General features: G+C 35.9%; 1 protein-coding gene across 2 annotated transcripts in view; it reads left to right on the top strand.

The window, feature by feature from the left end:
- The window catches only part of LOC138693300 (uncharacterized), a 42,286-nt gene extending 29,931 nt beyond the window's left edge, over positions 1-12,355 (top strand). For both annotated transcript variants that reach the window (XM_069817167.1, XM_069817168.1), the window contains exon 5: positions 9,944-12,355. In XM_069817167.1, the coding sequence (XP_069673268.1) occupies positions 9,944-10,013 (70 nt within the window). In that variant the 3' untranslated portion in view covers positions 10,014-12,355. The remainder of the gene's footprint in view (positions 1-9,943) is intronic.
- Positions 12,356-12,814: the final 459 nt, after the last annotated feature.

Genomic DNA, 12,814 nt, shown 5'->3' with positions numbered 1-12,814 from the left:
ATATAATATGAAATAAAAGCCGTTGTACACAATAGGCCCATAAGAATATGTGGAGCGTTTAGTAACCCCAGGTGTACAACCAAAGCTGTCAAAAAAGGATATGTCCGGGTTTAATAATCACATCTTTTCGTTTTAAATATTTACAGAATGCAGTATACAGAGTGATTCACGAAGATTGTGCAATTCTCTAGGATGTGATTTTTGGCATCATTCTGATGAAAATAGTTAATATAAACATACATCACATTTTAAAAATTGAGTGAGTTACGCCCTCCTGAATGTTAAACATAAACGTAGATATTATTTAAATTATTTACAACAATGGTACTGGGTGTATTCTAAATTCATTAAAGAACATCCACGTTATTACTCAGCTGAAAAATCTGTGTTAAAGCCTGTTTTCAAAGATCCCACCTTCTGCAGTAATGCCCGAGTGTGAACTGCGCGCGCCGCATTCCATAACTTCCATTGTTCAGTTGCTAGATAGATACTTTTTACCGATTTTGATTTATCTCTCACCGAGACCCTGACGTCATGAGATTTTGTGTTGCTGCTATCAGGTGTACTGTAACACATACAGCTCCAGACGTCCAGAGAGAGAGAGAGAGAAGGGGAGAGAGAGAGAGTTCACATGAATGTGTGTTACGGAAGAGAGAAACGTGATTTTATCCGAAAATATTCAAAATCGGACACATGTACATATGAACTTTCTCCATCAGAATGATGTCAGAAATCACATCCTGGAGTATTGCACAATCTTCGTGAATCACCCTACATATATACCAACTCATATTTCAGTTTAAATTTGTTCGGTAATAACTGGGCACATCCAGCCATTCAAGCCTCTTCAATTTCTACATCATTGCACACGTCATCCATAACTTTTCCCATAATAATTTAATAGTACATTATGCAACGAGCCTATAATGAAGGTAATTAAGAAGTGAGTATGGATATTTATGAAACGAGCGCAAGCGAGTTTCATAATTTTCATACGAGCTTCTTAATTACCATTATAGGCGAGTTTCATACGACTTTTTATGCTCGACCATATTTCTAACTTGATATTATTAATTTTCTTTGTATCGGACCTTGGCCAATGTCCCGTATGTTGTGAGATGTGCGCAGACGCGAAAGTATTGATTTTTTCCGAGGAACAGATGTTCACAATGACCTTGCTAGGCCATAAGAACCTACAGAGATAACATTAAAAATAAATTAGACATTGAAAAACGAGATGACAAATTGAATTTATTTGAATATTATTTACAATTAACGCTAATTATTATGGTAACAGAACATAACCTTCTGCGACAGTTGGATTTCCAGCCTCCATGACTTTTCGCTAATTCTCTTTCGATTGCATATCCGAGAATAATCAATACTTGCGGTTTTATAACAGTACAAAGCTGACCTGTCATTGGCTGAACAGTTGTAACCTGAGTCGTCATTGGCTGAAAGACCTGACCTTTAATGCGTAGGTGTACTTTAATGAGGTCCATTAAAGGTCTGCTACCAGGTGTATAATTACTACATTTCGGCATGGTCGAGCATGAAAATAAATAACATCGAGTTGCTTATATACCTTTCAAAATATGGCGACACGGACAACAATACAAACATATTGCCATAACAACAATATACGTGATTCATCTTTTTATCCTAGAATCCAATTCATATAAATACCCATAAAAACATATATGAGTTAAAATAAAATATAATCCAATTGAAATAAATACCCATTGTGCAAAAAATGTTATGCAATACATTAGACATGGGAAAAGCGACACATCCAGCTGTTTAGAAACATTGGGAACGACACAGTGAAATGTTTCGAAACAGTGTGTCGAATCACGACACATCTACTGAGAGGCAATGTGCCGGCTGGCACTGTATCGCTGCTTCGTTTGCTGTCAGATGCGCTGATTCGAAACACTGTACACAAGATACGACACATGACAAACTTGCGGTACAGTACTTGATGTTTCGAGCTTGAGTAGGAACTTTTATTAGTAATCACGTCTACTTTAAAAATATACCTATAATTGTCACGTCATTTTCAAGTAGCTATCAGATTCCAAATGTAGACATCAGTTTAATCTACTTACTTACTGGCTTTTAAGGAACCCGGAGGTTCGTTGCCTCCCTCAGTTTAATCTACTAGTACAGAATAAAAGTGACGATTATTAACCGATAAATAAGTTTATAATTAATGTATGTACGGTATGTATTTGCTGATAAGTATACAGATTCACACGCTTTGACCTATTTTTATGAAAGTTTGCACATTAAACCTTCACAACCAGGAGAAAAACATAGGCAACATTAACATTACATAAATGGACGTTAAATTATTTTTAAAAATAATGAAAATAAATACTATGAAACATGCATGCATAATATTAAAATTGCATCTTCTACAGTCAAATGTGGTTATTTCTGTTATATTCGACATCGACTTTCACGGGGCCGTCGAAAAAATAACATGAAATTAAATAACATTGTTGGTATATTATGAAACGAAAAACTTAGAAAATTCATGCAATAAGTAGCTATTGCACAGTCTAAGGCCATAGTATGAGTTTGTCGATACAGTTGTGGATAGTGAGCAGACTTCCTTTTATCCAACTGAATTCTTGAATTCTTTGAAACCAGAAGGAATATAACCACATAACTTAATACTTAATATTGGATCAACAATAATACTTACAAATGGCTTTTAAGGAACCCGCAGGTTCATTGCCGCCCTCACATAAACCCGCCATTGGTCCCTATCCTATGCAAGGTTAATCCAGTCTCTATCATCATATCCCACCTCCATCCAATCCATTTCAATATTATCCTCCCATCTACGTCTCGGCCTTCGCAAAGGTCTTTTTCCCTCCGGCCTCCCAACTAACACTCTATATGCGTGTCTGGATTTAATGTCATCAATAATATTATTTGGAAGTATTGACCCACCAAAATTATGCAATGTAACAAGAGTTGGGGTGAAAAAAAAATCATTCAAAACCTAATATAAGCGAAAATATTAACTGGCGAAATGAAAGGAGATGATGTTTTTATTCCACATATTCCTATGATATCCACAGCCCCATGAAATTCGATGTTGAATATAAAAGAAATAAACAACAATAGACCATAGAAATTGCTAGTTTAATTATGCAATACAGAGGAAAACAAAGAATTGTACGCATATCGAAAAGCAATTCGGTGATAGGCTACTTTCGCAATGTTGCTAATGTAGTATGCGAATGTACGTATTCCACTGAAAATAAGTGTATTAATTCTAAAATACATGTCTCAAAATATTGTTGTTCATATCTGAAAATGTGTTATTGCACAATTATCTGTATAGTCGTGTTACCAATGTAGTATATCAAGTCAACTGGAAGGAAAAATGTCTTTATTTATAAAATAATACACCTCTTAAAATAATATTCTTTAGGCCACGAAATACAAATTACTCGTAAGCGCGCTACACATTTTCTCTATTCACACCGTAGTCAACAATAGCATTAACCGCGTCTTGTTAGGGGGGGAATGTCCCACACAATCATGAATTCAATTAAATCCCGAACGCCGTCTTATGTTACAGGTCGCCGACCTGTCTTCTTAAAATTTTCGCTGGGGATTTCCTGAGTCCCTGTTGCCTTAAACAATCACGCACAGATGCCATAAAACTTGCCGAATTATTCTCGAATACCACTTTGTCGAAAATGCTTTTGCTTTAATTTTCAAGATTCGAATTTTCTGAACCGACAGTATGAGAATAATTATACTCCCATGCCTTTGCAAGAATTTGACCAGTAAAATTCCTTTTTTTAAGAAGGATTAATTCTATGGCCTAAACTAACCAATAGCATAAAACTGCAACTCAAAATAATTTTACGTAGCCTAACAACTTAATAAGTAACAATACTATTTGCTGCATGTGCACGACTCCAGAATTCAGTAGCTAGTGAGAGTGTGAGTTTAGAGGTTCAGTTTAGATTTCATATTCTAGTGCGTCGTGGCGTCGTTGTGTTATTGTGATTAGTGCAATGGCGTTACGAAGTGCTGTGTGGGATTATTTCATTCGGACAATTCCAAATAAAGTGAAGTGCAACATTTGTCCGGCTGTGATTTCAACAAGGGGATCATCTACTTCTAATATGACTCGACATTTGCGGCTTAAATATCCAAATGTTAATTTAAAAGAAAGCCGCTCTACGACAACTGTTGAATGTATCGAGGAGGAGGACAATGGTCTCCTAACCATTGATACACTGACAGAGAAGCAAGACACTTTGACCATTCCCATGGGTTGTGATGAAGTTTTTCCTTAACCTTCAACTTCAACAGCCGTCAATAACAGAAGCACGAGGCAATCCAAAATCAGTGGATTCACGGTAAGACCGATGTCGATCACCACACGAGCCAAAATAGATGATCAACTTTTGAAATTTATAAATTAAAGGCTACTATACTTTCAACAAGGTAGAGTGTCCTAAATTTAAAGAACTGATTTATCTCTTGGATCGAAATTATGATCTACCTAGTAGAAGAACCCTCTCACATAGTATGTTAACAAAGTTGTACGACTGTGTATTGGAAGAAGTCAGAAGTGACATTAAAAAAAAAATGCCTCATACATTTGTTTAACAACTGATGGATGGACATCATTGAAAAATGAAAATTACTTCGCTGTAACTGCCCATTTCATTGATAATAACTGCTGTCTAAAGTCATACTTACTGTCATGTTTTAAATTTACTGGTAAACATACAGCAGAAAATATTGCCAAATAACTAAAAATAACTGTGGAGGAATGGGAAATACAACACAAAATTGTAGCTTGCACCACAGACAATGCTGCTAATATGATCAGGACTGTACAACTTTGCAACTGGTGGCACGTGCCTTGCATAGTTTGAATTTAGTTGTTCGAAGTAGCCTAGAATTAATGGGAGAAACTCGGGAAAAAGTAAAGGGAACAGTTGAATATTTCAAACGCAGCCCACAAGCCCTCGAAAAGCTGCATAACATACAGAGGCAGATGGAGTATTCTATCCTAACACCAAAACAAGACTGTCCTACTCGTTGGAATTCCACATATTACATGTTTAAGAGAATTTTAGAAATGAAGGAGCCCTTCAAGGTGCCTTAGCAATATTAAATCCTGACTCAGGGAGATTGGTATATAATCGAAAAATGTACAGAAACCCTTGCATGTTTTGAAGAGGATACGAATGAAGTTAGTAGCGAAAAAAACGTGACTTTATCGAAAATCGTGTTACTCAGCAAAGGATTGTCAAGTCACTGCCTTCGTCTGAAAGAGACTGGCTAAAGTAACAAAATTGTTTTGGAGCTAGTAACAAAGCTGATAGGTGAAGTGCCATGTCAATTGGTACGAAAGTATGGAAACTAGCCATTAGTATGGAAGCAACATTATTGGATCCTAGATTCAAATATTTTGGCTTTTCTAAAGATGATCAGTGCTTCAAACAAACAAAGGAAGTCATAACTAACAAGTGTTCCGAAACAAGAAGAGGTCAGCAAAGAAATGAGGCGCAAACTACGAGTGTACAGTCTGTTCAAGAGACAGTAATTGGTGAATCTACAACACCTTCGAGTTCCTCTTGGCGAGATTTTGACGAATCTATAGAAGGAAGTACAGTTCAACCCGAAGTGGACAACCCTCGAGCAGCAAGTATTGTCGAGGTTGATAAATTCTTGAACATGCCACTTCTACGCAGGGTGGAAAACCCATTACAATGGTGGAAGGAATATAAAGAGATTTTTCCCACACTTTCTGAAGTCATGAAACGACGCCTCTGTATTATGGCCACTTCAGTACCTTGCGAACGATTTTCTTCAAATAATAACAGAAAGACGTACTCGACTTTCAAGGAAAAAAGTGTCGAAAATAATTTTTCTGAATTTTAACATGCAATAATAAGCTTGTTAATGGAACTTAAATGAACAATGCATTTAATTTTAAATTATATCCATAGTGCACCAATAATAGGCTATTAAAGCAATTTAATTTTCAGAGTCATTACTTCACTATACAGAGTGTTTAAAAAATACGGGGCATAATTTCAGGTAAGTATTTCCCAATGTAGACAATCAAAATATTTCATTACTACATGTGTTCGGAAATGCTTTATTTCCGAGTTATGGCCTTCACAACATTGAAATTCACCAGAACGTTTTTCTTTCCGCAGGTCGTTGCCATCAAAGGAGACATTAAGAGGGCACTCTGACAGTTCATTCCGAGGCGAAAGTTACATTCAGTGTTATGTAGGCGTTAGACTGTGCGACATGTATTCAGATCAAGAGCTGGCAGAGATACACTTCATGTACGGTAAGGCGGACGGCAATGCTGCGCTGGCTCGTTGTTTGTACCAGGAGAGTACCCACAGCGACAATGTCCAGATCGGAAGACATTTGATACGTCTCCATTACCGTCTGTGCGAGTATGGAAAATTTAACTCTCCTGGTTTGGGAAGGGGACGACCAAGATCTACAACTCCAGAAGTACAGGAGGAGATTCTGGAAGCTGTGAACATGACTCCTTCTATACAGCACACAAAGGGTAGCATTGCAAGTCAATGTTCCTCATACGACTGTCTGGAGACTGTTGAAAGAGTATCAATTGTATCCTTATCATTTGCAATGTGTACAGGCCCTGTCACCAGCAGATTACCCTGCACGAGTTAGGTTCTGTCAGTGGTTCTTGCAGCAGTGTGGTGTAAATCCGAACTTTCCTGCCTTGGTATTATTTACAGATGAAGCACAGTTCACACGAGATGGCATAACAAATTTCCACAATCAGCATGTATGGGCGTATGAAAACCCACGTGCACCTGTTCCATCTCATCACCAGGTGCGGTTCTCCCTCAACATGTAGGCTGGTATCATTGGTGATCGATTAGTTGGACCCCATGTACTTGTAAACAGACTTACGGGACAGGCGTACACAAACTTCCTGGAAAACACCATACCTCATGTTTTAGAAGACACTCCACTGATCAATCGTCAACACATTCACTTCTTGCATGATGGCGCTCCTGCACACTTCAGTCATATGGCTCGCCGGTACTTGGATCGAAGGTTTCCTGATTGATGGATAGGTAGAGGTGGCCCAATTGCTTGGCCTCCACGCTCACCTGATCTGAACCCTCTCGATTTCTACTTGTGGGGCCATTTAAAATCATTGGTTTATTCGTCTCCGGTGCCTGATTTGGAATCCATTCGGAATCGAATTGTGGCATGTTCTGAGGACATACGCAATACTCCTGGAGTTTGGGATCGTGTTCGCAGGTCAATGAGACATCGATGTGAGGTCTGTATTCAAGCAGGAGGTGGACATTTTGAACATCTTCTGTAATGACAACGACCTGTGGAAAGAAAAACGTTCCGGTGAATTTCAATGTTGTGAAGGCCATAACTCGGAAATGAAGCATTTTCGGACACATGTTGTAATGAACTATTTTGATTGTCTACATGTGGGAAATACATACCTGAAATTATGCCCCGTATTTTTTAAACACCCTTTATAGAAATGTGTTCTCGTGTGTTTTTGTGTTCACATATCTGTGATCAATGAAGAATAGTGAGCCCATTTTTACGTTAAAAACTGCAATAATTCATAGCGATCCAACATATAATCAGTTACGGAATCATTATGTGTGTGTGTTTAGTGTAATGTGAAAGAGTTTAATTAATTCTTGGAGATAGACAGTTTTATTAACGAGGTGCGAGCTGCATACATAATATGCTGGGAAAAGCTACAGTTTACAAGGTAAGCCAGTTTCTCAATGATTTCAAATGCATTCAAGTGGATTTAATAATAATAATAATAATAATAATAATAATAATAATAATAATAATAATTGATGTGATTATATCGAGTGACTCCAGTGCACCAAGTTCTCCTATTCGTGAAACTCAGAATAATTGTTACTATTAAGATATGGAATACTGTTTATATGAGAAGTATTCAGATTATTGAAATTATTTCAATACAAGAATATAGCTACTCAGCTTGATTTAAAAGTATGTCGACAAACTTCCGTTTGCGAAGCAGTTTATTTGAGACAGGATGCATGGGACACTTTCGCTTTCAACTAGTGTTTCGAAACCTTAACTGTTTCATTGGCTCTCTTCTCTTACACCCGACGCTCGATACAGCAGATAACAGTTGATACACAGCATCAAACCATGGTGAAACTGAAACAGTTACGTTTCGAAACATTCAAGTCCAAGTTTTCGAATCACGGAACATCTCAGTGTGTCGACACACTGTTTCGAAACATTCACTCAGTTGCCATGTGTTAAGTGTATTATCGAAATTCGGAAATTAAAAACACTCGACTTCGTGTCGTCTTTTCGAACTTTTCCTCGTTCCCGTAAATCTCACTTACCACACTTGTATCGCAATATAGTGTACTATATAGATTTCCTACATTACGCTTTTAAATATAAATATCCAAATGGTGGACCATATAATTGAGAAAAAAATTTGGTGGTAAGACTCTGAAATTTTTTTACAAAAAGTGCAACAAACAGTCCAGGAGGCTGACATTTAAGGAGTAATTTTATTCATTTTTATCACTACTCCATGGTATGAAATATTTAAATTGCAGTCGCCAATGAAAGGAGTTCGATTTTTTTCAACTTTCCTCTAAAGTTAATTTACGCAGGAGTAGTGTTGGACTTAAAATTAACATTTGAGGGATTCATCCATTTGCTTGTTTCAGTGTATTGAAATATGAAATATTGTACATATGAAAGTAAAAGAAAAAAGAACCAGACCAATCACAGCATTTAAATTGAACGAAGAATGTACACGTGTGCTAAACTTCAGGAATGGATTCGTCATATATTAAGTAGAGAGAGAAGAATAAAACTCTATTACAACATTGGCCCGGAAGTGCACAATTACAGAGTTATCCGAAATTTTATTAATGTTAGTGCATGCAACATGCCTTGATCGCTGTACTAAAATGCGAGACTCTGATTACAATTGTTACATGAATAATGATATTGCGAATTAAATTCATATTGACCTGAATACTTCTTAACACCTGCAAATGATTTCCTATAGTCTCAAGTAAAGTAGCCATATCTGACATAGAAACAGTGTGGAAGAAATATGTATGCTGAACTAAAAAGGAGGGGGAAAGAATAATTATATATTTTTTATTTTACTGTAAGTTACTCAGTTCTTGCAAATAAAGTCATTCAACAACAAAAAATTTCCTCCTGTGACATAAATTTTGTAAAGAAAAAACATGTAAACTAATATTTCTAATATATCAATTTCATCATCATCTGAAAGAACGATTCATTTACTCAAACCAGTAGCATGTATATTTTTTAAAGAACCTAAAAAAATATCTTGTACAATGTTACAGAAAGGAATTAAAATTTTTAGGAGATCTCTTTCGCTAATGTGGAATGAACCATGTAATTTTCTTTTACTGCAGAAATATATTGGTTTGTTAAAGTTAGTTTAGTGGGGTTTAAAAAGGGCGCCTTAGCTACTATTTCTATTTGCGCCCTTATTGGCTTGTAAAATATTTTACCCACAATAAACAAATATTTCAGTAATATACATTTCGATAAAAAAAAATTAAAACTGTTTTCCTTTTATAACACTCAAAATCCATGTTTTTCACTTTTTTTCTTTTTTCTGTGGATCCAAATGAAACAATATTAATACAGCAAATTTCAAAGGTTTTACTATCTAATTAAATTAAATTTCTATGAGAGTGGTAATGTTCATCAATACCGTGGCGTGGCCCTCATAAAATTAACATCTTTTAATTTTTTATTACGTTCTGACAATCTTTTATTTTTTAGTTGTTACAGTGTAACGATTGCTAAAGTATCTGAATTTTGTTCTTCATGGGTATTTTGTGTGGTGCTAATGGGAATTTTGGTAATTTAACAGTTGTAGATGCGTAGGTGGTAGGCCTACTTGTACTGGGGCCAGGCTGTGGAGAACTGACTCTGCAAATTGATGCTTTCCGTTTTCTGTGGGAAGATTTAAGGTATTCTGGAAAGTCGAATACACTTGGTACAGCATTAATTTTAAGTGTGCATCTGCTCCCTTCAGGAGCCTATTCCACAAAGATATGATGTTGTATATTACAAATTAGTGATGAAAGTTGTTTTAAAGCAAGGGGTTGAATCTTTCTGTTCTACGAAAGAATTAAAGCGTGTTGTGCTTTACCAATGAATAGCTACTAGTGACGTCATATCAATAAACATAACATGAAGAAGTGGTTATATTCGTATTTCGTTATGCGAATTAGGTTATGTTTGTCTTGTCGAAAACCTCAGAGAGAAATGTACGAAATTCTTTATCAAAAGTCATCTGAAGGTAGAAGTGAACAACAAACACAAGTTTAATTAGTTGTGTATTAAAGTGTTTAAGAATCACTCTTTATTTGGAAAGGAAAAGAAAATAAGGACACAAAATTATTTTTGTACGTTATTATTTGATAAACTTGAAAAGTGCTACAGAAAACATAAAAACATTTTCAATAAATTATGCAAGTTGGTTGAATGAGTTTGAGTATTTGTTGTCATCGTTGTTGTTGTTTTCGAATGCCAGGCGTTTGATAATAAAGTCATTTGACCTCTTGCACTCCAATATTTTTGAAAGATATCATCATGGTCAGCTACTGAAGCACAGATTTTGAGGTGTTCCGAATCCATTTCTTGGTTTGAGTTGCACAATGGGCAGTTAGAGGAATGATATATTCCAATTCTATGCAGGTGTTTGGCCAAACAGTCATGGCCTGTTGCCAATCTAAATGCAGCTACAGACGATTTTCGTGGTAAATCGGGAATTAACTGTGGATTATGATGCAGAGAGTTCCATTTTTTCCCTTGTGATTGTGTTATAAAATTTTCTTTGTTGAAGTCTAAGTATGTAGATTTAATAAATCTTTTCACAGAGTAATATGTAGATTTAGTAACAGGTCTGTAAGTAGCAGTGCTGCCCTTTTTTGCTAATGCGTTCGCATTCTCGTTTTCCAGGATTCCACAATGAGATGGTATCCATTGGAATACAATTCTTTTATTGAGTGATATTAATTGAGAGAGCATTTTAGTTATTTCTGCTGTTTGAGATGAAGATGTGTGTTTAGAGACTATTAATAGAATAGCTGCTTTGGAGTCTGACAATATAACTGCATTCTTAAATTTATTGATGTGGCATAGAAGATTCCTGAGACTTTCACTTATTGCAACGATTTCTCCATAAAAACTTGTTGTTCCATATCCAAGAGATCTATAAAGTTAGAAGAGACAGCACGTAACACCTGCACTGGCACCTTGTTCTCTGGAGATCAAGGATCCGTCGGTGCATAAATGAAGCCAGTTTTGTGGAGGGTACCTAATATTAATTGTCTCTAAAGACAGTTGTTTCATTAATTCTGTGTTTACTTCTGATTTCAGTATTTCTTCTGTTAAATTTTGATTATATTCTATATTTAATAGAGTTAAAGAGTTTGGTTTAATTTGTAAGTTTTCTTTTAAATTCGGGATATTGATTTTCTGTTTTAATTCTTGAACAATGGATATGAAACTTTATTGAGTTTTCAATCTACAGAGAGGACTGTATGAATGCCAATTGGTTTGAATATTTGTCAGTGATAGAATCATGATAAATCTTCAGGTTCAGAAGAGCTTAAATGAAGACGTCGTAAATTGACTGATGAAAAAAGTGGTAGAAGTAAATTACGAAAAACACAATCAATTCGTTAGAAAAAAAGTGTGACCGAATTAGTTTTCGCTACACATGACTTACAGTTAGAAGAAGGTATGGAGGTAGCTTCTAAAATAAAGTTGTCTTAGCCACCCCTACGAGACCTGAAAAATCCAATGAGCGTGGACTGACTCATACAAAGTAATGTGGCCTTATTCAGATGAAGAAGCTGTGTCAATAATTAATTAACAGTTATTGTCGAGGCAAGTTAAGTGAAAACAAAATAAGTTAATCTGAAAAGAAACTAAAGATAGAAATGCTGATTTGTATCCCTCTTATCATCAAGTACTAACAGCTAAGAACATTGTTACCTACCAAAAAGTGAATGACTTTCGATAAAACATCTGTAGAAGTGAAGCTGCAGGAACTGTTTGACCATACAGCAACACATCTAGTTAAACTACAGGATACTGTAATAGTATCATTAGATACAATGAATCAGATGGTTTTATATTAGTGTGAAATTGGGGATTCGATGACAGTAGTGAGCAATCGCCATATAAGCAAAAGTTTACAGCGAAAGTCATGTCTTTATAACATGTGTAGGGTACCAGTTCAGTTATTTTGCCAAGTAGATGAATCATCTCCGAAGGGTAAAATCCCCATTCCTCGTCACCCCGCTACTACAGATACAACAGAATCCACTTCACTTGCTTCTGCTGTCACTGGTGTTCATGAAGATCTGATAAGACGCTTTGATGTCATGTTGATCACAATTTATTGTGGATACAACATTAAGGAATGAACCTTTAAAGAGTATGTCTTAACTACTACAAAACTTTGTATAGAAAACTATCCTTATGCTCTCATCTGTACACAAGATTCTAATGCATGGGGCCTCTGTCATTTCTACTGCACTTCTCCCATTGACAAAATGTTAGAAGAAGCTCAAGAGGCCAGAAATAAGGATGTTAAATTCTTCTGTAAACGCCATTTTAGAAAATGCTCAAGGGTTGTTAAAGACGAAGACAATTTTAAGACTGTTGTTGACTTCTGATTCAATCATCACATCACTTCGAAAACTGTCAAGAAAATCTGAAAAATCTC

The sequence above is a fragment of the Periplaneta americana genome, chromosome 17 (assembly GCF_040183065.1).
Source record: "Periplaneta americana isolate PAMFEO1 chromosome 17, P.americana_PAMFEO1_priV1, whole genome shotgun sequence".
In the NCBI taxonomy this organism is placed as follows: Eukaryota; Metazoa; Arthropoda; class Insecta; order Blattodea; family Blattidae; genus Periplaneta; species Periplaneta americana.
The sequence above is the reverse complement of the archived record's forward strand: the minus strand, read 5'-3'. Positions and strand labels throughout refer to the sequence as shown.